Source organism: Chenopodium album, chromosome 3, assembly GCF_948465745.1.
Source record: "Chenopodium album chromosome 3, dcCheAlbu1.1, whole genome shotgun sequence".
Lineage (NCBI taxonomy): Eukaryota > Viridiplantae > Streptophyta > Magnoliopsida > Caryophyllales > Amaranthaceae > Chenopodium > Chenopodium album.
In genome coordinates this window covers 78,621,521-78,648,076 of record NC_137836.1, presented here as the reverse complement: position 1 = coordinate 78,648,076, position 26,556 = coordinate 78,621,521, and the positions used below count along the sequence as shown (strand labels likewise).

Here is a 26,556-nt window from a genome sequence, read left to right as displayed (position 1 = left end):
ACCAAAATCTAGACAAACACGGAAAAGATTTGGATCGGAATTGACCAAATGTTGGATCAACCTTATCTTAATCAAACCAAACTTGACCGAACCGAAATCAACCCGACCCAAGTTCATCCGACCTGAACTTAACCCAGTCGAACCCGTTTTGCACTCTTGTTGACCCGACCCATAGACGACCTGGACTTGATAGGCCATAACCCGAATTTTACCCGACCCTACTTGATCTGTGTAAAAAGAATAATTTTGACCCGAATATATCTGATCTGAATAGATCCGACCTAAATAGACTCGACCCAAACTCCATCTGGTTATCCGATTTGACACCTATATCGGAGGTTATTCAAGTAATGCAAAACAGGATAAGGCCTTATATGTGTGGGGATAAAAATAAAATCTCACTAACTAATTTCAAACAATTAATTCTTCATACGCCCTCTATGTTTTTTTAAGTGTTACACTTTGACTAGCACATTTGGTAAGTACAATATTTTTAAAAACATACGAAGGGAGTAATTGGTTTAATTTGGACGGATAGTGTATTTAAACTGTGTAGTAAGATAGTAACTTGTAGGTAAAAGGAATGTAGGGGAAGAAGGGTTAGTTAAAATTTGGGGGTCATCAACATAGTGGGTAACGAATAGTGAAGGGTTTGGGCCCAAATGCTTCCAATAGAACATATTGGGCTCGTTTTACGTTTTTTTTTTTTGAAGTTAAGGATTTTTTTTAATAAAACCTTTGACACCCTAAATTTCAATTCAATACTTCTAACCAACTTTTAAAATAAAGGGAAATTCTCAATGGTAGCCCTCTACTTTTGCTTTTTCCCAATGGTAGCCAATTTTTTTTCGCATTCTCAATGGTAGCCTTCAACTTTTTAAAAAGTTGCAACCGTAACCTTATTAAGTCTAAACCGTTAAATATCCGTTAACTTTAACTATTGTCAACCATTTTCTCTCTCCTAACCATTTTCTCTCTCCTTCCCTTCACTCATCTTCCTTGGCAGCACCTCCAACCCCAAAACCCTCCACCCGCAAACCACTACATCTCCGTCCCTCCTTTCCACCGCAACAACCACCCCCTCTCCATTCCCCCTCCACTCAACCGCAACAACCTCCCATAGTCCCAAGAAATTGGCCACCAACAACCCCAAAACCCACCACGAAATTAGCCATCCACCCTACCCACGAAAACACCCCCATGGAACCGCCGCCCAACAAAACCCCACCCAAGAAACCCGCAACTCACAATATTACCACCCAACCCATGAAAATCACCACCCATGTATGCACGAAAACCCCATCCACGAAAAATACTCCCACGAAAATGAGGAACCCTAGAATTTGATTGAAAATAAAAGGGGGAAAATGGAGAAATGAAGAGCACTTCATATTTCAGAGAATTAAACAATTGAGAGTTTGGAGGTTGATGGACATTTACACATTTATCAAATAATAATGGTGATGAAGGTGGAGAGATAAATCTATGGAGTTTGGAGGTTGAAGGAAGAGGAGAAATAAGGAGGATGGAGGTATTTGTGTGTGGGGGTATTTTTAGAATTTTGTTTTTTTTTTTCTTTTTCTTTTTTTTTTAAAAAATTATTGGAATAGTTAACTTGTTTAGTATTCCGTAGACCGTAGTTAGTTTTAACGGGAATTTAACAAAAAATCATCATTAAGGTTACAGTTGTAAAAATGTGAAAGTTTAGGGCTACTAAAGAGAATTGAAAAAAAAATTGGCTACCATTGGGAAAAAGCAAAAGTAGAGGGCTACCATTGAGAATTTCCCTAAAATAAAACTAGTATTTATTCCATTCAATGTACCAGTTGAATTTTTTTATCAAACCATATGAATAATATTAATTTGAATAATTTTTGCTAAAATATTTATTCAAAAACAAAAAAAATTAAGATATTATATTTCAAATTATTAATAAGTTAAACTAATATTTTATATCTTTCTCGTTTCAAAGAAAATTGATGTTATATAAGTGAAAGTAAAGTGCATTATGATAAAATGAGATTTATTAAATGAAAAGGAAAAATAAATAGTTTGTAAATGAAAATTATAGAATCAAAAAATTAATAAAAATGACATATTATCACACCCTTCATTATAAAAAAATTATGCACCAATAACGGCAATAAGAATATGATAAAATGGCAATAGAACACAAGAAGTTCCTGTTATTAAATATTTTGTATAGAAGTATAGATTCCCAACAACATAAAATTAACTTAACTTTCTTTTATACTACTCCCATCCGTCCTTTTATTACATGTCTATATTCATTTTTTGGGTCATCAAAATTAAGTGTATGTTTGTATTTATAAGTTGTACTTTTTTACAATATTAAGGATTTTTTGACATTTGCTACCACTAAAAACACCTCTCTTCAGATTTGGTACCAATTTTTTAAAAAATTTTTCTTTGCTACCAGCCAAAACGGATTCCGTTAAGTTTATTAAAAAAAAAAAGAAAAAAAAAAAACCAGCCACCCCATTGCCACCCCCTCCCCTAAACTGCCACCCACCCCTCCCCCTTCTACCTGTCGGCGGCGGGCGCCAAAAGAGTCGGTCGGCGCCGGCGATCTCACCCACGACCCACCACGACACCACCCTAACCCCCAAACCCAGACCACCACCACCGACAACCCTATACCCAAAACCCACTAACCCAGATCTCACCACCACCACGACACCACCCTAACCCCCAAACCCAGACCACCACCACCGACAACCCTATACCCACGAACCCAGACCACCACCACCGACAACCCTATACCCACGCGAACCCTATACACATGAACCCAGACCATGATTACCCACCGAAACCACTAAACCCAGACCGTGGGATCGGGTATCGAGGGGAAAGGGCTTGGATCGGGTTTTCAAGGGGAGGGGGGGGCTGGAAACGAGGTTGGGATCGGGGCTAGAAAGGCGTTTTTAGAGGAGGGTCGCGACGCCGGCGCCGACACGGGGGCTAGGTGGCCGGATTCGCGAGCAGGGGATTGGGTAGCTGGTTGGTCCGTGGGTGAGGAAGGGCCGATGGTTGGGTGGTGGTTGCGGTGGGTTTGATGTTGAATAGTGGCAGTGGGTGGGAAGGAGTGGTGGCTGGACGGTGGTTGGGTGGTGGTAACGGAAATACTAACGGTTGAAGACAAGTGGTAGTGATTTTTAACAAACTTTGTTTTGGCTGGTAGCAAAGAAAAATTTTTAAACAAAAATGGTACCGAATCTAAAGAGAGGTGTTTTTAGTGGTAGCAAATGTCAAAAAATCCTTCTCTTTTTGATGATTTGTCATCCTTTTTTTTTTTTTTTTGTACTTTAACATCAATTCTCAATACTTTCTCTCCTAATTTCTAACCACTTTTTCTTTCTCTCTATCTTTCTCTAACTCCATATGCATATTTATACTTTCGATTATTAGTTTTAAAGAATCTTTAACTTTCTTAATTTCCGTGCAATATGAAAATTAGACATATAATAAAAGGACGAATGAAGTAGTAATATTTAAGAAAATTTAGACACTAATACATTCAAGATTCAAGAAAGCATTATGTACGTAGTGGATGTATATCTATGGCCTTATGGGTGCATTGGACGGTTATGGTTATGGATATGCTTATGCTTGTGCTGCTTATGCTTAGGGTGTAGTTTGCAATGCTCGATCCAATAAATAAGTCTTGGTCTTCGGCAAGAGCATAGAATTTCAGGGAGAAAATTCCTTAGAAGCCTTGTATGTTTGTACTAGTCACGGAAAATCGAAGTGCTTTGTAATCTAGACCTTGTCTAGATGCCCCCACGACTTTAAGCCAACAAATAAAAGTTATGTTTAATTTTGTAATAAAAAATTATGAATATTACATATTACGGGCATGTTCTCATTGACTAAAATGAAATGAGTTAAACTGAACTGAACTTATTAGAGTTGAACTGAAATGAACTAAATATTTTATAAGAGAAGAAAATTAAGAGCTGAACTGAACTTATTAGAGCAAAGTCAATGGTTGTCCAAATCAATGGTAGCCATCAACTTTTTTTTTTTTAATTAATATCTCTCTCTTCCATTTCATCCATGCCCAATCATCATGTCTAGTTATGCCCATATATACCCATTGGCTGCTCCATAATCATAATATTCATCACTAATTAAAAAAAAAAAACTGACAACCTACTCATACCGTGACAAGTGACACATACATATTGTTTGCCCACCCTTTGCCAATGGTCATGGCCATGACCTGGTCATTAGATTTCTCTCTCTTAGAGTAAAGCTAATGGTTGGCCAAATCAATGGTCATCAACTTTTTTAAAAAATTAATATCTCTCTCTTCCATCTCATCCATGCCCAATGATCATGGCCAGTTATGCCCATATATACCCATTGGTTGCCCTATAATCATAATATCTATACTCTATACTTTATTTAGTATTTAAAAACACAAACCACAACTTTTTCAAATGACACGTGGCATCATAAGGCCCTGTTCTTTTGAGCTTCTAGGCAAAGTAAAGCAGAGGAGAGCATATTTCAGCAGAGCAGAGCCGAGCCGGACAGAGCAGAGCAGATTTCATTATTGTTGTTGTTGTTATTATTATTATTATTGTTATTATTATTATTATTATTATTATTATTATTATTATTATTATTATTATTATTATTATTATTATTACTACTACTACTACTACTACTAATATTATCGCATTATTATTATAATCATTAAATTTTTAAAGTTAATTATTATTATTATTAAATACTATTTAATTATTATTATTATAAAAAATTAATAATTAGTATTATCTTTAAATATTAGTTATTATCTTAATATTAATTGTTATTATAAAAATCAGTTATTGTTATTATAATTAATATTATTACTTATAAGTATTATTATTACTATTAGTATAAATACTATTATTATTATTAATAATATTATTATTATGATTATTAATTATTAATAATTTATTATTATTATTAAATATTAATAATTAATTATTATTTTTATTTTTATTAAATATCAATAATTAATTATTTTTATTATTATTATTAAGTATTAACTATTATTATTATTATTAAATATTAATTAATTATTATTATTCTTATTAAATATTAATTATTATTATTAAATATTAAATATTAATTATTTATCAATATTATAAAATATTAATTATTATTATAATAATTCAATATTAAGTATTAATTTTAAGTAAAGTACAGCAGAGCAGATTGAAGCAGAGCAGAGCAGAACAGATTTCAGTAGAGCAAAACAACTCTAAAGAACGATGCCTAAGTCAGTCATTACCCCATATGCCACATGTCACCTCCCTTAATATTTATATTTATGTCTTTGTGCATTCTACAACTTGCAAATTCAATTAAGAAAGTGAAGTGTTTCATTTCCACCATAATAAAATAAAGTTTAATTAATTAGTACACAACTACACATTACATCTATTAAAAAAAAAAAAAAAAAAAACTATGCATTACATAAATATATGAATTATAATAAAAATTGTCTTTTCATCTCATAGACTTTAAATATAATCTTAATTAATATGTCATTTCATATCCCGCAATCTTTATGTATATATATCTAACTAAATTTCTTCATCTTTTTTCACTGTTCTATCCTCACTCTTTTTTTTGTTTTCCTTTTAAATTATAGAAATAAAGCATACCTACATATGAAAATAATTAATCCAAGAAACAACTCGTGCATTGAACGGGCTAAAAAGCTAGTTCACCACTAATAAAAAAAAAAAAAAAAAACTAATAGCCCCTTCATACCGTGACAAGTGGCACATACATATTGTTTGCCCACCCTTTGCCAATGGTCATGGCCATGACCCGGTCATTAGATTTTTCTTTCTTAAAGTATCATCTTTTGAGTTTTTTTTAATACTTTTTTTCTTTCTCTATTTTGATGCCCACCTTAAATGGACAACCGTTGGCTTTGATCTTAGAGCTGAACTGAACTGAAATAATCGTATGAGAACATACACTACATTAATAAAATACACATTATTACGAATATACTCCCTCTATTTTTTTATAAGCTAAATCAAACTTGACATTTGCCGAGACACATTTTTTACTATCAACAAAAAATTAATTTATAAAAGTATTCATTATGACAAATCCAACAACATATTATATGATTATATTTATATATCATATATTGAAAAAAAAGTCAATAATGACATATAAATAGTGGAAAAACTCAACTCTAACTTATTAAAAAAATCCTGCCATTAAAAAAAAATAAAATAAAAAAAAATAATAAAGAAAGTAACAAAATCCTTTTGCAACGATTTGACATAAGTAAAGAGAAAAATGTCTAATGTTTGCAAATAATATGAAACGAAGGTACTCCCTCCGTGTTTTTAATAAGTATTACACTTCTTTGTTTGGCAAAAAGTTATACGAGTATTTAAATATCATATCTCTCGCCTCTCATAGTCCTCACTCAAACCCACTACTACTTTTTTTTTTATATATATATATATTTCCTCCCACATTTACTACTCTGTATCTTTCAATAAACTATTAATCTCACTCCTTTTTTTTTTTTACAATTCTTTAATACTCTAAATAGTAAATACCACACTTATCTACTATATTATTTTATTTAAGTTATTTTAATTGTCTAAAACTATATATCGATTAAAGTTTAACACTTATTAAAACACGGACGGAGTAATACATAAACTGAACTTCTGATGAAATCAAACCTCACCATCAGATAAAAACAAATAATAAAAAAATTGTTGAACTAAACAAGTCCTTTTCACAAAGTCCAACAAGACCAACATAGGAGAAAAGTATCTTGACGATATGCCAGTCAAGTTCTCCAATTCCAAACCTACCGCAATATAAAAGCATAATTCTCTCTCATCGTTGAGTATCACATACTCTCATTTCCATCCCCAACTCCTCAAGAAGGCCAATTCGCCGGTAATTTTTCTGATCTGTGCTCAGTCTAGCTTTCTGGGTTTACTGATTTAATCCTTGCTATTTTTAATATAGTAATATACGATTTTTTTTTTATTTTTTTTTTTATTTTTTTTGGTGCAAATATGTTACAGTACTTTTATTATTATATTTTTTTGGTTGGGAGTTAGGATGTTTTGTTTTTATTTGGTTCTTATGCTTTGGATTATCTCTTAGTAGTTTAAAATTTGAACCCAGAAAATATTTTGACCAAATCTAAAATAAAATTGAATTGATCTTTATTTCTTAAAAGTAAATTCAATTCATTACTCGTACTAATAAAGTAATATGTGACATCTATAAAACAAATCGAATCTTTTTTTCAGCTTAAACTCTCGCCTTTAAATTGTGTAAAGTTGCAAACCGTGTATTTTTTGCTTTCACACGATCGCTTCTCCCAAGATAATTTGGAAAAATATCACAAATTTACGCTTTAGTGGTGTTATAATTAGTGATGTTAACTTTGTGTTTATTTTTAATTCTGAGTTTATTTTGCTGAAATCTATATTCCAAGTCACTTGTCTGAGATTTGTACCGTACACTTTTGAGTATTTTGTTAGTTTTTCATTTAATCTTTAAATGAAAAGCAAAAAATAACCGTGGGTTCACGGTTAGTCCAAGTGTATGGCACACTCGGAGGTAAGTAACAAATTTCATACTTGTCTAATTATCTTATTACATTACTCTTATAGTATAAAAAATAATTAATTCTTTTTTATACTTTGTTTTATATATATGTGATACTAACTAGGGCTCGTGTCATATACAATTACTTTCAATAATTATTTTTTAATTTATATTATATTTAATTAATAAAAAAATCTAACTAATTATTAATTTGTAAAATGAATTTATTATGAAAGTCTATTATTAAATGCGTGTATATGTATTTTATATGTATTTCACCAACAAATTTATATTGCATGTGAATGTTTTTTTTTTTTTTTTTTTTTTTTTGTTTTTTTTTTTTTGCACACTATTATTTATTCTTTCTTATCTTATGTATGTTGCATTTTTTTCCTCAATAATCAGTTGACTTAAAAATATTTTTAGTACTTCCTCCTTTCTTTTATTATTGCACCACTTGCCTTTTAAAAAAGTTTTACAAATATCGCACCATTTCCTCTTTAGGAAAAAAATTATTTGTGTTCATACTACAAATACCCAACATATCCTTGTTTTTTCACACCTAATTTTTAGTTTATCAATATGTCAAATGGACAATTTTGTATTTTTACCTTATTCTCTCTTACTTTTTTCCACTACCAAAATATTTGCACCCAACCCCTATGGTGCAATAATAAAAAAAAAAACGGAGGAAGTATATATAATTATTGATTATTGATTTTATTAGTAAATATTTTTAATTCTATAATAATTTTTTTTTGTAAATATTATATAGCAATAATATACATATTAATAAAAATTTGATTATATCCCCATCTCATATTTAATTATTCATTTGAAAAATACACATTAATAGCAATTGAATTAGACCCACTTTATTTTATCCTTCCTTGTAGATTAGTGTAGTTTAGATAAATCAATCCAACAGGAAGATTGGGATGGGATGGACTTTGTTTTAGTTATTTACTAGATGAAGCCCCAAATGTGCAGTTTATTTGTATTTTTATATTATAAATTTATGTAATCTCATATTTAAGATGTTTTAGACATAAAATTTTCAATAAAATTCCTATTGGGAAAAATAATTTTTATTTTGTAAGTCATTTATAAATTGATTAATTATACTATAAAGTTCTTGTAATTTTTTGAATTTTTTTATGAAAAAATTAATTAGAATTCTTTTTCTCATTTGGTAGATGTATTTATTAAGTCTTTAATGACAATTTTTTTTAAAAAAAATTAATAGACCCATAAAGGTTACTTCGAGTGTTATTATAGGGGCTATATTATTCTTTTGCAAATGGCCATAAGAAAATGTGTGATTTAATTTAACCTCTTTAATATATATATATATATATATATATATATATATATATATATATATATATATATTGTTTTTTGTAAACAGTTTACGTGGCATCTGAATTTAAAAAAAAAAGTACTTATAATTTAATTGGTTGTTTTTGCTTATGTGGCCATTGAATTTTTAGAATTATAAATTTAAAATATATTTTTTTTCTTGGCTGAAATTAACTATTTCCTTTTTATATATGGTGTTTAAAAATCCCTTGAAAAAAGCCTATATATATTAAATTAATTTTTTATTTTTTTATTACGGCCTCATATGTTATTTTCCTTTCTCATATATATATATTTATATGGGGTTAATGAGAGGAGAGCAGACCCCAAATCAGTGTCACCTCACTTGCCACATCATTATTACATATTAAGCAACCAAATTTGCGCCTGTTAGGAATATTATGTGGATATTTTGCGATTTTTTTTTTTTTTTTGTTGTTTTAAAGAGCTACAAGTGCGGGGGTAAGGGTCTGTTCTCTTCAGATTATTTTAAGTTTAGTTCTTGATTTTCTTCTCTTATAAAATATTTAGTTTAGCTCAAAACTGCCCTAAGAATCGACATAGGATCTCCTGGAATCGGGAGAAAAACTCAAACCACTTGAGCTATCCTCCACTCTCATTTTGTGATTTATCTTTGTTTGTAGGATTAGTTGGTACAAGAGCCACATAGCACAGGGTTAGTTGTTGTTTGATAATATGAAACTCCCTTAGATTGGAGTCGATTCCGTTAATCTCAATATATAGGGTTACAAGTATGAGTCCTTATCTCGTTAGGAAATCTCAAAAGACAATTACAAAATATATGTAATATATATCCAACGATAACAGAATATCTAGAATATTAATCCTATATTCTATCACACCCCCGCAATCGTAGCGGGAGGAGGACGTACGTTAAGACTGGACCTGAAATCCACTTCAAATAGTTGTCGAGGTAGGCCTTTCGTGAAAATGTTACCGAAAAGGAACGTGTAAGACCTGTACATGCCCCAACGCCACCTTTTCTCGAACGAAATGAATGTCCATTTCGACTTGAGACCTGCCATCACAAATTACACGAGCTTTGTGTCTTTTAAGATCACCATTAGCATTTAATTTATGACGAAACAACTACATGCAATTAACAATGTTCACCCCCGTAGATCTAGGGACCAACTCCCATATTCCCGTTTTAATTAAAGCACTATATTCATCACGTAACACAACATTCCAATTTGGGTCCTAAAGAGCTTGTTTGTGATTTCTTGGAAGTGGGGAACGAATGGTGGCAGATAAGCCGTATTTGGGTTTTGGTTTGACAATGCCATGTTTGGCTCGAGTTTGCATTTGTGGAGATAATGGTGGAGGTCGAGTGGGTTTGATTGGTGTGTGCCCTCGAAGAGGTGGTGGTGTGTAAGTGGGTTGGCTATGCTGAGAAGAAGTGGCGTGAAGAGGTTGGGTAGGAGGGCTAGTAGCTGCGTGTGCGGCTGGGTAGGCCAGTAAGGGAAGGGGGGTGTTCGGCGGAGAAGATGGCTGGCCCGCTGGGAATCTAGTGTGAGCTAGTTTGGGCCCTGTGGCTGAGGCTCTCTTGTGGGCTGGCTGGGCTATACCTTGGCCTGTTGTGTTTGAGTTGGTGCAGATATAGAAGAAAAATGAATGGGATTGAGTTGGTGCAGTAAAGGGGATGGATCTTCACTAAGAAATCATAATCATGAGATTTGGTGATTAGCAAGATTTTTAAAGGGGTAGACGTGTTCATCAAACACAACATATCTAGAAATAATTATTTTACGAGTTGTGAGATCTAAGCACCTATATCCCCTATGCTCTGGGGGTAACCTAGGAAAACACAAGGTGTAGAGCGGGGTGCTAATATATGTGGAGCGGTAGCAGACAAGTTTGTGAAGCATAGACACCCAAAGACTCGAAGGTGAGTGTAAGATGGAACAACCCCAAAAAGAGCTTGAGCCGGAGTGATATGATTGGGAGTTTTAGTCGGGTAAAATATTGATAAGATAGGTTGTCGTTTCAAGGGCATGATGCCAAAATGAAAATGGAAGAGAAGCATGAAAGAGAAGAGTACGTTTAACATTGTTAATCGTACGAATCATGCGTTCGGCTTTGCCATTTTGTAAGGACGTATGTGGACAAGAGAAGTAAAAAACCAAACCATTTTTGACACAAAAAAGTTTAAAGGGGTCATTATCAAATTCACGACCATGGTCGCTTTGAAAGGATTTGATGAGACGTTCAAATTGAGTTAACACATATTGTCGAAAATTGAGAATGGTTTGAAAAGCTTGCGATTTGTAAACAAGAGGAATAATCCACACATAATGAGTAAAGTCATCTAATGAAACTAGATAGTATTTATGTCCTTTATCACTACGATTAAGAGAGGTCCACAAATCAGCATGAATAATGGCAAAAGCAGAATGAGTAGTACTATTAGAGTTATGAAACGACAAACGAACATGTTTTCCTAACTGACAACCTATGGAATAACTATTGGAGACTAGCTCCTTATTACAATCAATCAAATTTCTATTCCTAAGAAAGCTTAGAGTGGGTGCTCCGGGATGTCCTAAGCGGTTGTGCCATGTGGATGGAGATAAGGCGGTGAGAGAAGTGGCTAGACAAGCAGACGGTGTTGTGGTGATTAGATAGAGATCCCCCGCACTATTGCATGTGGTTAGAATTTTCCCCGTTTGAAGATCCTTCACAGAAAAACCACCAGGATCAAACTCAATAGACACAGAATTATCAATGGTAAATTTACGAACAGAAATTAAGTTTTTGATAATTTGGGGAGCTAAATAAACATCACAAAGGGCAAGGGATTTATTTCTAATGTTTGACTGACCATACCCCGTAATTGGAATGCGTTGACCGTTACCCACAAGAATATAATTATTTGTGCTTAAATTAAAAAGGGATAAGAGTTTACCAGCATTATTCGTCATGTGGGAAGTTGCTCCAGAGTCCATATACCAAGAGGGGTCGTAATTTTGCAAACCCATTGTTGAGAAAGCATTCCCGAGCTTGGTTGGTGTCATTGCGGGGCCATACCCCGACCCATGTGTGAGGTATGCTTGCTGTTGGGGTTGCTGGTACATAGGTGTGCTCTGACTTGGCCCAAAGAAGTGGGCTTGTTGAGGCAATGGGCTTGCTGGAGCCGCTGGACGGGCCTGCTGTGGGAAAGGGTATGGAGCCGAGGCCCATTGCAGCGGCCCTTGCTGCTGGAGGACCAACCCACTGAGGTTGGCCCCATTGTGGTGCCGTGGCCTGCTGCTGCTGGGATGTTGTTATGCTTGACAACGGCCCCGGCCTTTGCCGCGGCCACGCCCTCTGCCGCGTCCTCAGCCACTAAGAAACCCACCACGGCCAACTTGTTGTGCCTGAGACTGCTGGGGTGGTGCGGTGGTGGACGGTGAAAATGGTCCATTAGTCGATTGAGCCACAAAGGAGGACGGTGAGTCGGTGTTATCATTGGCACGTCGTGTTTCTTCAAGCAAGAGGCGTGATCGGGAAGTTTCAAACAAAGGCAGCGGCTCTGTTTGTTGAATCATGGCTGCAACTGTATCAAAATCAGTATTCACGAGACCCGAGGTTAAGCGAATTACTAAGTTTTGCTCCGAGAGTGGTTGATCAACATTAGCTAGTTGATCCTTTAAGATCTTCAACTCACGACAATACGAAGAGATGTCTTGGACAAAAGCAAGGTGTTAAATGATTCTCAAGATATACGGCACGGGTAGTCTTGTTATCTTTAAATAGCGCCTTTAATTTGTCCCAAATTTGTTGAGTCGTATCCTCTCTAGCCATGACTGTTACTAGCAAATTAGTCGAAATAGTGCCATAGATCCAGTTTTTGACGACCGAATCAAGTCTTTTCCACATGTCCTCCGATATATCCGACGGCTTAGGTGTTTTAGGGTCGATGTGATCAAGAATATTAAACGCATGAGCATGACACTCAAATAATTCAGCCCAATTTGAATATTGGACCTTCTCTCGATCAAGAATAAGAGGTATTGAGTTCTTGATATTGTTGACACCAAAAGCTGGGTGGAAATTGGAGGAAGAAGCATTACTACTGTTACCACTCTTATCATTGGTGTCGTCATTACCCATGATGACATCAAGAAGTTAGGTACACCAAAGTAAATTAAAGCAGGATGGGTAAAGAAGAAATTAGGTGTTACGAAATTGTTGTGGAAAAATTGGTAGAGTAGGAAACAAATTGGGATCTGATGGCTATAGAAAAATGAAGAAAAAAATATTTTGCGAAAGCTAGGATCGTAATCTAGGCTGGATACTTTGTTAGATAATATGAAACTCCCTTAGATTGGAGTCGATTCCATTGATCTCAATATATAGGGTTACAAACTTACAATTATGAGTTCTAATCTCGTTAGGAAATCTCAAAAGATAATTACAAAATATATACAAAATATATCCAACGATAACAGAATATCTAGAATATTAATCTTATATTCTATTAGTTGTGTTGTCAACATTAATATATATTTTTAGCAGGATAAATGCCCGCAAGCTATTTTTTGACAAAATTGGTGTGTTTGGGATGGGTGGTTGCGGCAAGACTACCCTTGCTATTCACGTTTATAACCGACTTTTACAGAGTGAGCTTCCATATGTTCTTGTGTGGGTGACTGTGGGGATGGGTTTCGATGTTCACAAATTGCAACTGTGCATTTCAAGTGCAGTTGGTCTTGACCTTGATCAGGAGAAAGACGAAACCAGAAGAGCGGCTATGTTGCATAATTTCTTGGCAAAGAAAGTAAAATATGTGTTGTTCCTTGACAATTTGTGGGACCATTTCTCCTTTGAGAAGGTTGGGATCCCATTCTCTGGTGCATGTAAGGTGATCATAACAACTCGAATGTTGAGCGTTTGTGGGAGAATAGGTTGCAAAAAGACGATTAAGATTGGCATGCTTGGATCTTGTGAAGCATGGGAGTTATTTTGCAGTGTACTTGGACATGGGAGTTGTGAAGCATTGACTTCTGATGACATTGGGCACGTTGCAAGGCTTATTTGCCAGGAGTGTGCAGGCCTCCCAATTTCCATTGTTCATTTGGCGAGGAGTTTAAGGGGGGTGAATAGTGTTTCTGAGTGGAAACTTACTCTTCATAGACTCAGAGGAATTCCCAAAGAGCATGAATTACTGATGACCACAGATTTATTTTTGAAATTGCATTGGTCTTATGCAAAGCTGACCAATGCAACAATCAAGCTTTCTCTTTTGTATTGCACTTTGTATCCTAAAAACTGCAAGATCCCGAGAGAAGAGTTGATACGACTTTGGATTTCTGTGGGTCTGATAGAGGAGGTGTCGTCTTTGCAAGCGCAATATGACAAGGGTCACACCATAATAAATAAACTTGTGGACTGCAGCTTGCTGGATTCCTCTGAAGCGAATCATTTTGTGAAGATGCATGATGTGATCAGGAATATGGCTATTAGAATTACCAGGCAAAATATTAGACCACAGTTTTTGGTCAAATGTGGTGCACAGTTTAAAGACCTGGCGGAAGCACTGGCATTCAGGAAGATTTCCATGCTGTCTCACTGGCAAGAAAAGACATTACAGATATTCCTTTAGGCACTTTCCCAAAGTATCCCAAGCTTTCAGTCTTGCTATTGCAGCACATCCCTTTGAAAAATGTTCCTGCATCGTTCTTTTTGAATATGCCTAGTCTCTTTGTCCTTGATCTGTCAAGCACTAGCATTCAGAGTCTACCTGACTCAATTAGTGATCTGCAGAGTCTAAAAAGCTTACTTCTTCGTTGTTGTCAGAAGCTTACATACGTGCCTTCATTGGCTAACTTGAATGCTTTGCGAATCTTGGACCTAGGTTACAGTGCCATTAAACGAATTCCTTATGGTATAGAGAAGCTAACCATGCTGAGAGAACTTGATCTCTCTGGTTTTCACAAATTAAAGGAATTGAATTATGGGTTGATTTCCAGGCTGCCTGCATTGAAGCGTATATCATGCTATGTGATGGGGATCTTGCAACAGTTGAATAATCTAAGGTCCCTGGAGATTCTTGATGCAACATTCCATAACATTAGTGACTACAATTGTTATGTTAAGTCTGAACACTGGCGATTGTTGGATAGTTTCCATCTGCAAGTTGGAGATGTTGTGGAGCAAGAGAAGAAAACTTACAAAGAAGTGTGGCACTATAGCAATATAGTATCCTTTTATGGATGTTCTCTTGCTGCTGAAAGAGAACAGCTAGTCCTACCGGAAAATCTCAATCAGTTGCACATAAACAATTGTGAAGGTCTAGGCAGCCTGTGTGATATGCTGAACTGGGATAGTTCAAGTTACAAAAATGTCCATGCAGGAAATTCTCAAGGTTATGACACAGAATGTAAAAAATCGTACAGGGAAAATTCCAAGCTGCACAACTCGAAATATCACTTGGATGGAGATGTAAAAAGTGGTGGACTCCTTCCGAACCTAGAAATATGTACAATTAGTAGGTGCCATGATATTGAGAAGTTATTCACCCCTACACAAATTATGGGTCTTGAAAGTCTTGAAATATTGGAAATTAGGGACTGTTCTGAGTTGAAGGAGTTGATTTCAGACAAAGATTGTAACAGTCTTAACAGAACCCCATCTGAATGTAGTCCTCACACATTTAAGTTGCCTAATTTAAGAAGGTTAGAGCTGACAAAGTTGCCGATGCTGTCCAGCATCTACAGGGGCTTATTGCTTTGCACCTCTTTACAGTCAATTCTGGTTGATGACTGTCCCAAATTGACGCGGCTCCCATCCTCCTTTTTCTTGGATGATCAACACAAAGTTCTTTTGCCAATGCTTCAACAAATTGAAGGACCGGATGAATGGTGGGATTCATTACAACTAAACCAAAGTGATACTAAATTATCACTGCAAACTCTATTCAGATCAAAAAACTCTACACGGGGGTCTTCAGAATCTGGATGTGATCAGAGTCGTTGAGTGCTGGCCTTGAAGATGCACATGAGTGCAGGTCACGGTAACAATTTTACTTCCATTATTGCATAATACCAAATTATGTGAAAGTTTCCTGATATCCCGTTATCCACCACTCAGTGCATAAACACATCCTATACATATCATATTGAAGTTGACGATCTTAACACACCAACCACTCAACCTTAGATCTTTCTATTTTACTGCATCAAATCCTTTTGAGAACACACCCAACACCTGTGGTGGATGTTGGGGGTTTTTCTCCCTTGTAGGGGCTGAAAATATGAGTTTACTTTAAATGATTGACCTGAAATAGTTCATATGTTTACCCTTTTTTTTGGTCATGACTTTAAAAAATAAATATAAATTAAATTAACTAATCATTTCTTTTCTACAAATTTACTGATTTTAAAAAAAGTTATATATATGAGTTTTAAACCGTTCTTAGATTTTTAGACAAAATAATTAAGAAGCATAAGTTTGGAAGTTACATTGTGGGTGGAATTGTAAACTAGTCCAGGGATCCTCTAATTTTAAAGTGGAAATTTCAGAGAAATGAGGCTTAATGAGGCGTTTGATAGGTCAAATGGGGTGAACAAGGAGAAGGAAAATAGGAGAGAATGAGAACGTTTGTGGCTTAGAAAATGTTTTATACCAAGAGTATATTTTGCTCTTTTCGATGATTATTGCTCATTTTATCATTAAATGAACAAACAAATGCCCTTGGGTGTACTGTACACCCGGATGTATATAACAATCTCTCTTTGTGGCTTGGAGATAACCAACACTATTACACTATGAAATTAATACCTCTACCTTATTAGATGTACAGTTATAATCTCATTGCTTGTGTTTAGACCTTTTTTGTAATGCTAACTCTTGATAGCATCTTAAAGGACAACTTAGCTGAAAGCTTAAGCTGGGTTAAAGCCCAAAATCAGTTTATATACTCTATTATTTTACAATGTTACTTCTGTAATTGTAGGAAAGCTATATTTACTATGCTTTTTTGTATTTTTTTGAAGTGAAGATTGTACTATTGCTTTTCCTTTTATAATGAGTGCAAGTTTTTATACATCTACAATAGCCTTGGTTCATTCTGTTTATTGTCTATACATATTGTTGTTAACTTGTTATGGTGTTGCAATTTTAATTGAGATAGTTCATGTGCCATTTAGCGGTAGATAATCGTACGTATGCTTGTCAACTGAACAAAGCCTAGCAGAATTTCTTAGGTGGTCGATTTCTTGTCTTGCAAAGGCCCTAGCCCCTATCCCCCAACCTCGTCTGATGCTGCACACCGTGCTTTTGAACTGAACAAATACGAGAACCAGTGTGAGGATTATGCTATATTGAGTATTTGAGTTTGTTTATTCTTGCAAAGGTAGTGAGCAGAGCAGTCATACCATGAACATCAAGTAGAAGTCGATATTGAATTTATATGTTTATTCCTTGATCATATTTACATGTGCACTGTCATATTAATATTCAAGTAATTTTTGCCCATTATTTTCTCCGTTTACATGTTTTGATCAGCAATTCTGTTTTCTTGTACTAATCCTTGTATATTTATTTTCAGGCCAGCAGGGTGCATGATGTCACTACTCACATCACATTTGGCCTTGTTTAATTTTAGATGCGGTAAATAATGAGCCATTATTATGGCCTTTTATGTAAATCTTTTGTACTGTAATTAGTAACTCTATACATGGATGTGAAACTTAATAAGGCTTTGAGCTTCAAATAACTTGTTCCTGCGCCTTTATGTTATGTATATGCGAGTATTATAAGGCGATACTGCAGTGTTTTTTTTTTTTTTTTTTTTTTTTTACTTTCTCTCTTGCTGTAAATACATACAGAATATATATTTTGCCCAACAATTTTAGTGGCTCATTAGATAATAGTCATTAGTATGAAATTGCAAAATTTGTATTTTTAAGACTATTCTGAAATTGCAAAATTTGTATTTTTAAGACTATTCATACACTTAGTTCCAATTAATAATAAGAAAGGAAAGATATAATCATGTGAGTTTTGTTGTTTGATTCATGTTGCAAGCTTTCCACTTTTTCATATTGATGTTTTAGATTGTTTTTTTTTTTTTTTTGTTTTTTTTTTCTTTCCTTCCTTGTATGGCAACTTATAACGATAATATCTTGTCAAAAAAAAAAAAAAAACTTATAACGATAATAAATTAATAACAACAATATAATACAGAGTAACAACAACAACAACAATAATACGAAGTAATAATAATCTAATATATATAAATAAAGTAGGCATTTTTGGAGAGCATTGGGAGCGCCACATAAGAAAAGGTATATTTTTGACCAATCAAAAATTAGATTTTTATTTTATTTTAGAATTAAAAAAATCACTCGCCACCTAAACAAAAGTGACGAATAAAATTTTAAATTTTTGCCACGTAGGTAAAAACGACGAATAGTAATTTATTAGGATTTTATTTATTTAAGAACACTAAATTTTATCATTTTTATTTGTAACAAAACTAAAAATTATCTTTAGATATTAGGATTTATATTATTTAAAAAACTAAAAATTATATTTTGATATTTAATTAAAAAATATAAATATCTGATGATATGATACTTTCATACAAAATTTTAAAACTTATAATGCAAGAAACCAAAAAAATATTTATATACAAAATGTATATAAAAATTTGTGCATCACACGCCACATAAGCAAAAGTAATATTTCGACCAATGAAAAATTAGATTTATATATTAATTTAGAATTTTAATTTTCAGTGGCCATTTAAGAAAAAATTAACAAATGAAATTTGAGAATTGAAAACAAAAAATAGTAATTTAAGATTTAAATTATGAAAAAAAAACAAAAATTATCTTTTATATTATCTTTTACATTAGGATTTATATTATTTTAACAAATAATTAGAAATTAAAAATATATTTTGATTTAATGATGAATGAGATAATATTTATTTCAATTTATAAATTCAAATTCTATATACGTAAAACTTAACAAAATATTTTACCTTAAATTAATGTTAAAATAATATAATAGAAAATAAAAACAAAAAATATTAAGAAATTACAAAAAAATATACAAAATGATATATTTAAAAACCGTGCATCGCACGGGCTTACATCTAGTAGTAGTAATAATAATAATAATAATAATAATAATAATAATAATAATAATAATAATAATAATAATAATAATAAACCACTACTAGAAAACAGGTTGATTGCGACGGAAATTTTTCGTCGGAAACACCTTGTTTTCCGTCGCAAAACCCATTTGCGACGGAATTCCGTCGTAACCGGTTGTCGGAAAAGTTGTTGTCGGAAAAACACCCTTTTCCGACGGAATTTCCGTCGTAAATGGGTTTTCCGACGGATTTCAGTCCGACGAGAACATTTTCAAGCACGGCAAAGTCCCTCGTAAAATTCCGACGGAATTGAATTCCGTCATAAATGCCCGACGGAATTTCCGTCGGAAAAGGCTTTAAAAAAAAACAAAAAAAAAAGCCACCACCACGCTGTACCAGCCACCGCCACCGCAAGCCGTCACCCCTCACCACCTACCCCCACCTCACACAACCAGCAACTCACCAAGTCACCTAACCCACACCCAACCCCACCAACCGTATCACCACCCACACCAGAACCCTACCCACCAGCCACCTACACCAGATCCACCACCCCACTACCCACCTACAACCACCACCGCCACCTAACCATATTTACCACCCCACCACCCACCTAAAATCACCACAGCCACCACCAAAAATCATCACAATCCAGAAATTAACAAAAAAAAAAAAAAAAAATTAAATCCGAACGCAACCCACAAATACGGTCTCCATCCAACAGCCACCACCCACCACCACCATAAATTGTAAAAAAAATTCCAATAAAACAACAAAATAAAATCAAAATTGAAAAAAACGAAATACATACCTTAATTAGACCACACATAACCTCGAAATTGGTTTAAGAGGCCAAATTCGACTATAAAAACTCTAGATCTAGAGTTTTCATGGTCGAATTTGACCCAAAAACCTTTGTTTTAAGCATGAAGAGAGAGAGTAAGGGCGAAATAGATGAATATTATTGTTGATGTTGATGTCGGCGATGGTGTTGTTGATGTTGGTGTTATTCGTTGTTCGTTGTTGATGGCGGCTATGGTGGGATATTTGAGGGGAAAGTAGAGTAGAGGAGAGATAGAGAAGGAGAACGAGTGAGATTCAGAGAACGAAAGAAGGAGAACGAATTGAAAGAGAACGAATTGAAAGAGAATCAGAGAGAGGAGTGAGAACGAATTGAAAGAGAAGGGGAGTGAGATTCAGAGAAAGAGAAGGGGAGGAGAGAGAAGAGGAAAGATAAGGAGGAGAAGAGGCGGAAAAGAGAGGACTAAAAATCCGTCGGAAAAAGTAATTTCCTACGGAAATATCCGTCGGAAAGCCCATATATTACGACGGATTAAAAATCCGTCGTAAATTTACGACGGAATTTAATTCCATCGGAAATTTCGTACTTTCCGACGGATTTTCTTGTCCGTCGGAACGGTTCCGTCGGAATTAAGCTGTTTTCTAGTAGTGAACCTTGACTCCAGGAAAAGTCAAACCCACATACACCCTACTTGTGTGTGAACACTGAACACCCTACTTTTGGGAGGATGAAGGAAGCTGCCAGGAAGACGGCCAAGAGTGCCAACGAGTCAACGACCTATTTACGCAATAAGCAATCGTTTTTCTTATATAGCCGTGGACCGTGGTAGAATTTTTTAAAATCTCCTATAATATTGCACATTTGCAGGTATTTTTGTAGGAAAACAAATACTTCAATATTTTCAGAAAACACACGCTTACTCTCTGTGAGAAACTCTGGAAAATACCACTGGTTGGTTGTTAAGGGTCTGTTAATATAGTACGAAGTTGTATAACACCAGGTTTCGATTCTTCCACTATCATCACTTTGTCTTTTTAGTTTAAATGATAAGAAGTACAATTACAATTAATTCTGCACTTGTTTTAGTTAGCTAATTGTTCTCTAATCATTATAGTGAGTAGCCCTTGTGTTCTTGTATTGTTTATTGCCTTTTCACTTCATATATTTGGGAAGGGAAAATTAATTCTGAAGGGTAAAACTGAATTTATAAGAGCCAAGCTGCAGGACTTTGGGGATTTCTTTCAGGTCGAGCCAAGCGAGAAACAAAAGCCAGCAAATGACCTGAGCCACTGGATGGATGAAGTGCAAGAGAAAGTTAAGAAATCGGAATGCTTGTTAGGAGGACAACAAGTTGGAGGATGGTGGAGCTTAGTAACTAGTTTGAAGATGAGATGGGGTATTGACACATTGGTTGATGCTTTGGAAGTACTAAACAAGAAGGGTGATGATGTGCTCTCTAGGCATGTCATGTCGTATGCACGAGGCCTATTTCGTGGCAATTTATTGCCCGTGGAAGCAGTGGTTGGACAAGTAGCTTCAAATACTTTGGTGAAGCTAGAGTATTTACTGCAAAATGATAAGGTTGGAAGGATTGCCATTCATGGGGTAGAAGAAGTTGGTAAGACCTTTCTGATGAAGCACCTGCACAATAGTGCAGTAAGGTGGGTTGACAGGTTTGATCATGTTTTTTGGATCACTTTCCCGGATCAGTTTACTATCAAGAATGTACAGTCTGCTGTTGCTGCAGCTGTGAACTGTGATCTCGCCAGTGATGATGACTTGAATATAAGGGCTAGAAAGCTGTCAGATAAACTTGCAAGTTTTGTCAGTTTCGCTCTCTTCTTAGATGGTGTACCAGAGGTTGGTTTTTCTTTGAATCAGATAGGGATCTCTGTCCCTGCAGAAGGGAGCAAGTGCAAGCTAGTATTAACAACTAACTCTACCTTAAAATGTAGGTTGTTGGATCAATTTCAACCGATCAAAGTTGAGCCCCTTGGAGAGGAAGAAGCTTACGAGTTGTTTGTGCATAAAGCATATCTTGGGAAAGGGTTAGTACCTTATCTTGATGAGAATGATGACATTCCTTGCTCAATTTCTAATAGATGTTGTGGGGTACCTCGCAAAATTGTAAACATAGCAAATCTCATGTGTGGCATAGATGATCTCCATGAATGTAGATATTTATTATATGAATTAGGATGCCTGACTAGCATTTGAGGTTGTTAAGTGTGACCGTATAAATAAAAGGCATTGTTGTTCATTCCTTATTTGATCTTTTTTGACAAATCTTCCTAATTTTGTCAGGTCAAATCAACAAGAAATGAACGTAGTATATGTAAATGAACTAAGATTTTCATTGGTTCATTTGAGATGAGAACATGATATGTAGCTCATGAGGGTCCATAGTTGATTAGTTGTCATCTTCCAAGAAATGGTTTCAATGATATCAATAGATTCAAATAAATTTCTATGCACAGTTTAATTTCACCCGAGAATATCATTCAGTCAGATAGTAGAATGTCCTTTGATGCTTAATGGTAATGTCAAATACACACCATAAGTAATAAATAACTTATGATAGATAATATATGCAAAACATTTTCTCTCCATCAGAATGGCGGGTGGAGTGCACATTGATTCATTAGGCTATTAGCCATCTTCTCTTTGTACTTTTTGGGAGGGGTGTAATTTATACGACTATACCTTTGGTATAATTCAGATTTCATATATATGCATCTTATAATTCGATTCTCCCCTGTCTTGGTCTGAATTTCTGTTATTCGGGTAAGAGTAAATCGTATGCCATGTTTTAGGAGTGTTAGTGATAACATATCTTTACTAGAATAGGAAAGGCTAATTCAGATGAAGGAGCCATCCAATGTGGTCCAATTGTACCTTTATCCCTAACTAGTCAAGACATAACAGGATATTTTAAATAAATCCAATATACTAAATGTACTATGGAAAGTTGGAAACAGGAGCTAAATTTGACTGAAGATGAATACGTAGACAAGTAGTAACACTAGTAACTGTAGTAAGTATAGATACAAGTGTTAGAAATTGTAGAATGCTCAAAAGCTTAGACTAAGATAACCGATAGGACATAATTCCAATCAAAACAATACGCAATTGAGAACAGATTGTTATCTTTCTGTCCTGTTAATTTCCATTGGCTGCATCGGCTTTCATGCAGTCTGCTACCCTTCATATGCTCTTGACAATAAACTTTACTGCTTAAGTTTTTGCCGCCATAATTGATTTTCAATTTGTTGTAGTAGCAAGTGATATGCAATACTTCATTGCTACATGAGACAAACAACATGGTATTGATCTGTCCACAATCTTAAATTCCTTGCAGAAGGATTTATGTTTCTGGCGAAGGAATTACCAAATTGATTACTCCAATCATTCACCTTTTTTTTTTGTGGGGGTGGGGGAGGGATGCAGGTCAATGCTTCAGAGTGTAGAGGGGGAAGGTAAGGGATTTTCTATGTAGAGATGGTGAGGTTTAAATTTGCGACTTTGAAGTCACCGGATGAATTCTCCACCATTTCCCCCAAGCTATCCAGAATACATTGTATGCGCAATACACTTTTTTATTTACCCCTTTATTTTGTGAATGACTAACCCAATCTTATTTTTTTTATTTTTTTTTTGTGTTAAGAGAGCCACAAGGATAGGGAATGAGAATCGATCCCAAGATCTGTTGGAATCGGGAGGAGAACTCTAACCACTTGTGCTATCCCTCACTCTCACCCAATCTTATTTTTTAATTGTCCTCTTGATAAGTTTATACCATTTACCATTTTTTTTAAAGGGAGTTATTTACTTGGGTAGTTATTTTGGTTGAAAATTCTTTTGTAAAGTCTCTTTCGTGAAAGTTTCTACGCTTCTGGCCTCTTGTAGGAGTTCAGCCTGCGAAGTAATTTCACTCAATAATTCTACTTAAGCATCACTTTGACTATTTGACGGAAGAACTGACCTTGACTAGGATGGTTGAGATTTGAGACTTTGAGAGAGGTGAGAAAAGATTAAGTTGCTACTAATGAGAAAGGGCAGGATGGAGGAAGGGAACAATATTACAACTTAGGTAATTTAGAGGAGATCATGGGCCGGACATTGCCCAATAAATCGGCCAATTTTTGGGCCATGGGTTTGGTATGGGCCCAACTTCGGGTCTAAAAGCGTGTTCAAATTCGGTTTTTGAGAAAACAATTTTGGGTTGCTCATAACAATAAAAAATACAACCATTTAATATATATATAGTCAGTTCGGTTCAAGCCTTTAAATCCATTGAAAAGGTTGTCCAAATCCGCCCCTTTCTGTTTTTTTAGTTTTCTAGTTCTCTTTGTAAAAAAAAAAAAGCCCCTTTCTCGGGTCGGGCTAGGTTTGATCAGGTCTAGGGTTATGATACAGATATCTTGTTTAATTTCAATATATTCCGTCAACAATTAATTTTTAACTAGTGTATGACCCGGGCGATGCCCTTTGTTGTTACTTTGAACACTTATAATTGAATAGATAGGTTCATTCTATATTATTCCATATATTCATTATTTGTTTATTTATATAATAGTTTTTCATTTAACCTATAAATAATTTATTTATGGAAAAAATACTAATTATAAACATGTCTTTTGTATATAATTTATAATGAGGATACCCAGTTAATTCCCCAGATAAACAAAATTGTCTTTTTAAGTACTAGTAGAGAGGTATATGCGTTTTTTCATAAACTAGTTAAGGGGTACATGTGTAATTTCTTCACCAAACAGTAAAAGCAAAAAACAAACAGTAATTGGACAGCTCACCAAAAGTACTGAATAAATGACCCTGCTTATTCAATATATTTACAAAAATGACATCATATTAACAAAAATTTGTTTATCTGGCAGATTAACTTGTATTTCTCATTTATAATCAATATGAAAATAAAGACATAATTATTATCAAAATAATTAAATATATAAAATTAGTATACAACAATAGTTAATATTTCTTGTTTGCATTACCTCATCGATGAGCATTATTAGCAAATGATAGAATAGGTATTTTAAGAATCGCAGTCATAAAATGTATATTCAGATCTTCAGCGCGCGCGCGCGCATATATATATATATATATATATATATATATATATATATATATATAAATCGAGTATAAAAGCATTATTAATCAATAAACGAGATGGTAAGCCTTTAATTTTAATGCATATATTTTTAAGTTGTGTGTTCAAATATAAAGATAGACATTTTCATTAGAATATGCTTATATTTGAATGATGACATGGAAGAGTGTCACATGACACATAAACGATTATAAGAACGCATTTTAATATATAAGTATAAATATAGATATAGATTAGATAAGGGATTTGTCTAGCGTTTGTAAATTTTAAGCAATCATCAATAATATTAAAACAAATATCATGAATGATACATATCACTTCCTAATGTTGTTTATTTCCCTCCAACATCCCTCTATTTTATTTTTATTTTTTATTTAAACTATCTCATTCCTTATATAAAATACTAGTTTTTTGCTCCGTGCGATGCCCGCGTTGTTTATTTAATTTTAAAATAAAACATTTTATCTAAAATATACTTCGTATATGTTATTTGAATTTTCTACCCATGGATTAATAATCATTTGACAATTATACTTGTTCGTTTATGGGTATTAAAAATGTACAACCAAAAAGAACGATCGTTTAAAGTTGTGATCTCTTTTTATTTTCTCATAATATCTAGGGAAATGTTGTTAAGACTTTAATCAGGTCTCTTTGATTTTTATTTTTTATTTTTCCCTTTTTGTACGTCTCTGGATCCGTCATTTGTATAGAATTATATATTGGTATTTTATTGAAAATAAAATTCTAAACCAAAAGTTTTATTGATAACAAAACTCTAAAATAACTTTTTTTATCCTACTAAATCTATCCAATTTTTTTTTTTAAAACTAAACTCTAAAGTAACTTTGATTTTTTATCCTACTGCATCTATTCAACTTTTTTTTTTATCCTATTATATTAAAATATATATTCAAATAAATCTTGCATGTCATAATTATAATTAATATTCACCTACGTGGCACAACCCTTGGCGAAAAGTTGAAATGTCAAGTGTCGTTGTCTCGTGACCAAGTTAAAAGTTTAACTTTTTATATTAGTTATATATATGATTTTCACTATACTTTGATTTAAAATATCACAAACTTTCATATGTGCTGGCCACACCGTGTGGTCAACCACAATTATTTTAATTTTCTCTCTCTCATAGATCTCTCCTCTCATTTTCTCCATTTTTAACTCTCTTTCTAGCTGTTAATGGCTGGAGCACCGACTTACGCCATCGTCGCCGTCGTCTTAGTCAATCAAACCAACTCAGATCTCCGCCTCTAAATTTCGAAGCTCCAAACCCTAAAATTTCCCCCAAATTTCAACTGATTTGGTGATATGAAGGTTACTTCTGCCTATAATGTTTCAAGTAGCAAAGATTTATCTTCAGGAAATAATGTTAAAAGTTGTTGAGGAAGCTGTTGTTAAATTAGAGCTTAAAAAAAAAAAAGAGTTGTTAAATTTTGTTTGTATTTTTCAATTGTTTATTTTATTTTTATTTTGCTAATTGATAAATTGCGGTGGAATTGGTACTGATAAATCGCGGTAATT

General features: G+C 34.0%; 2 protein-coding genes and 1 pseudogene across 3 annotated transcripts; 2 read left to right on the top strand and 1 right to left on the bottom strand.

Moving 5' to 3' along the window:
* Positions 1-12,317: 12,317 nt before the first annotated feature.
* On the bottom strand, positions 12,318-13,092 carry LOC145625452 (uncharacterized). Its single transcript, XM_081678489.1, has 2 exons — positions 12,706-13,092; positions 12,318-12,635 (listed from the first exon to the last, which is right to left on the bottom strand). The coding sequence occupies exons 1-2, from the start codon at positions 13,090-13,092 to the stop codon at positions 12,318-12,320; spliced, it is 705 nt and encodes a 234-aa protein (XP_081534615.1).
* A 44-nt stretch (positions 13,093-13,136) lies between these two features.
* On the top strand, positions 13,137-17,785 carry LOC145625451 (putative disease resistance protein At4g27220; annotated as a pseudogene). The gene is made up of 3 exons (XR_014110500.1): positions 13,137-13,189; positions 13,498-15,994; positions 17,531-17,785. The product of XR_014110500.1 is annotated as a putative disease resistance protein At4g27220 (transcript).
* Positions 17,786-20,734: 2,949 nt separating this feature from the next.
* LOC145618050 (disease resistance protein RPS2-like) lies at positions 20,735-22,340 on the top strand. The gene is made up of 2 exons (XM_081672832.1): positions 20,735-21,749; positions 21,845-22,340. The coding sequence occupies exons 1-2, from the start codon at positions 21,183-21,185 to the stop codon at positions 21,875-21,877; spliced, it is 600 nt and encodes a 199-aa protein (XP_081528958.1). The 5' UTR covers positions 20,735-21,182; the 3' UTR covers positions 21,878-22,340.
* Positions 22,341-26,556: the final 4,216 nt, after the last annotated feature.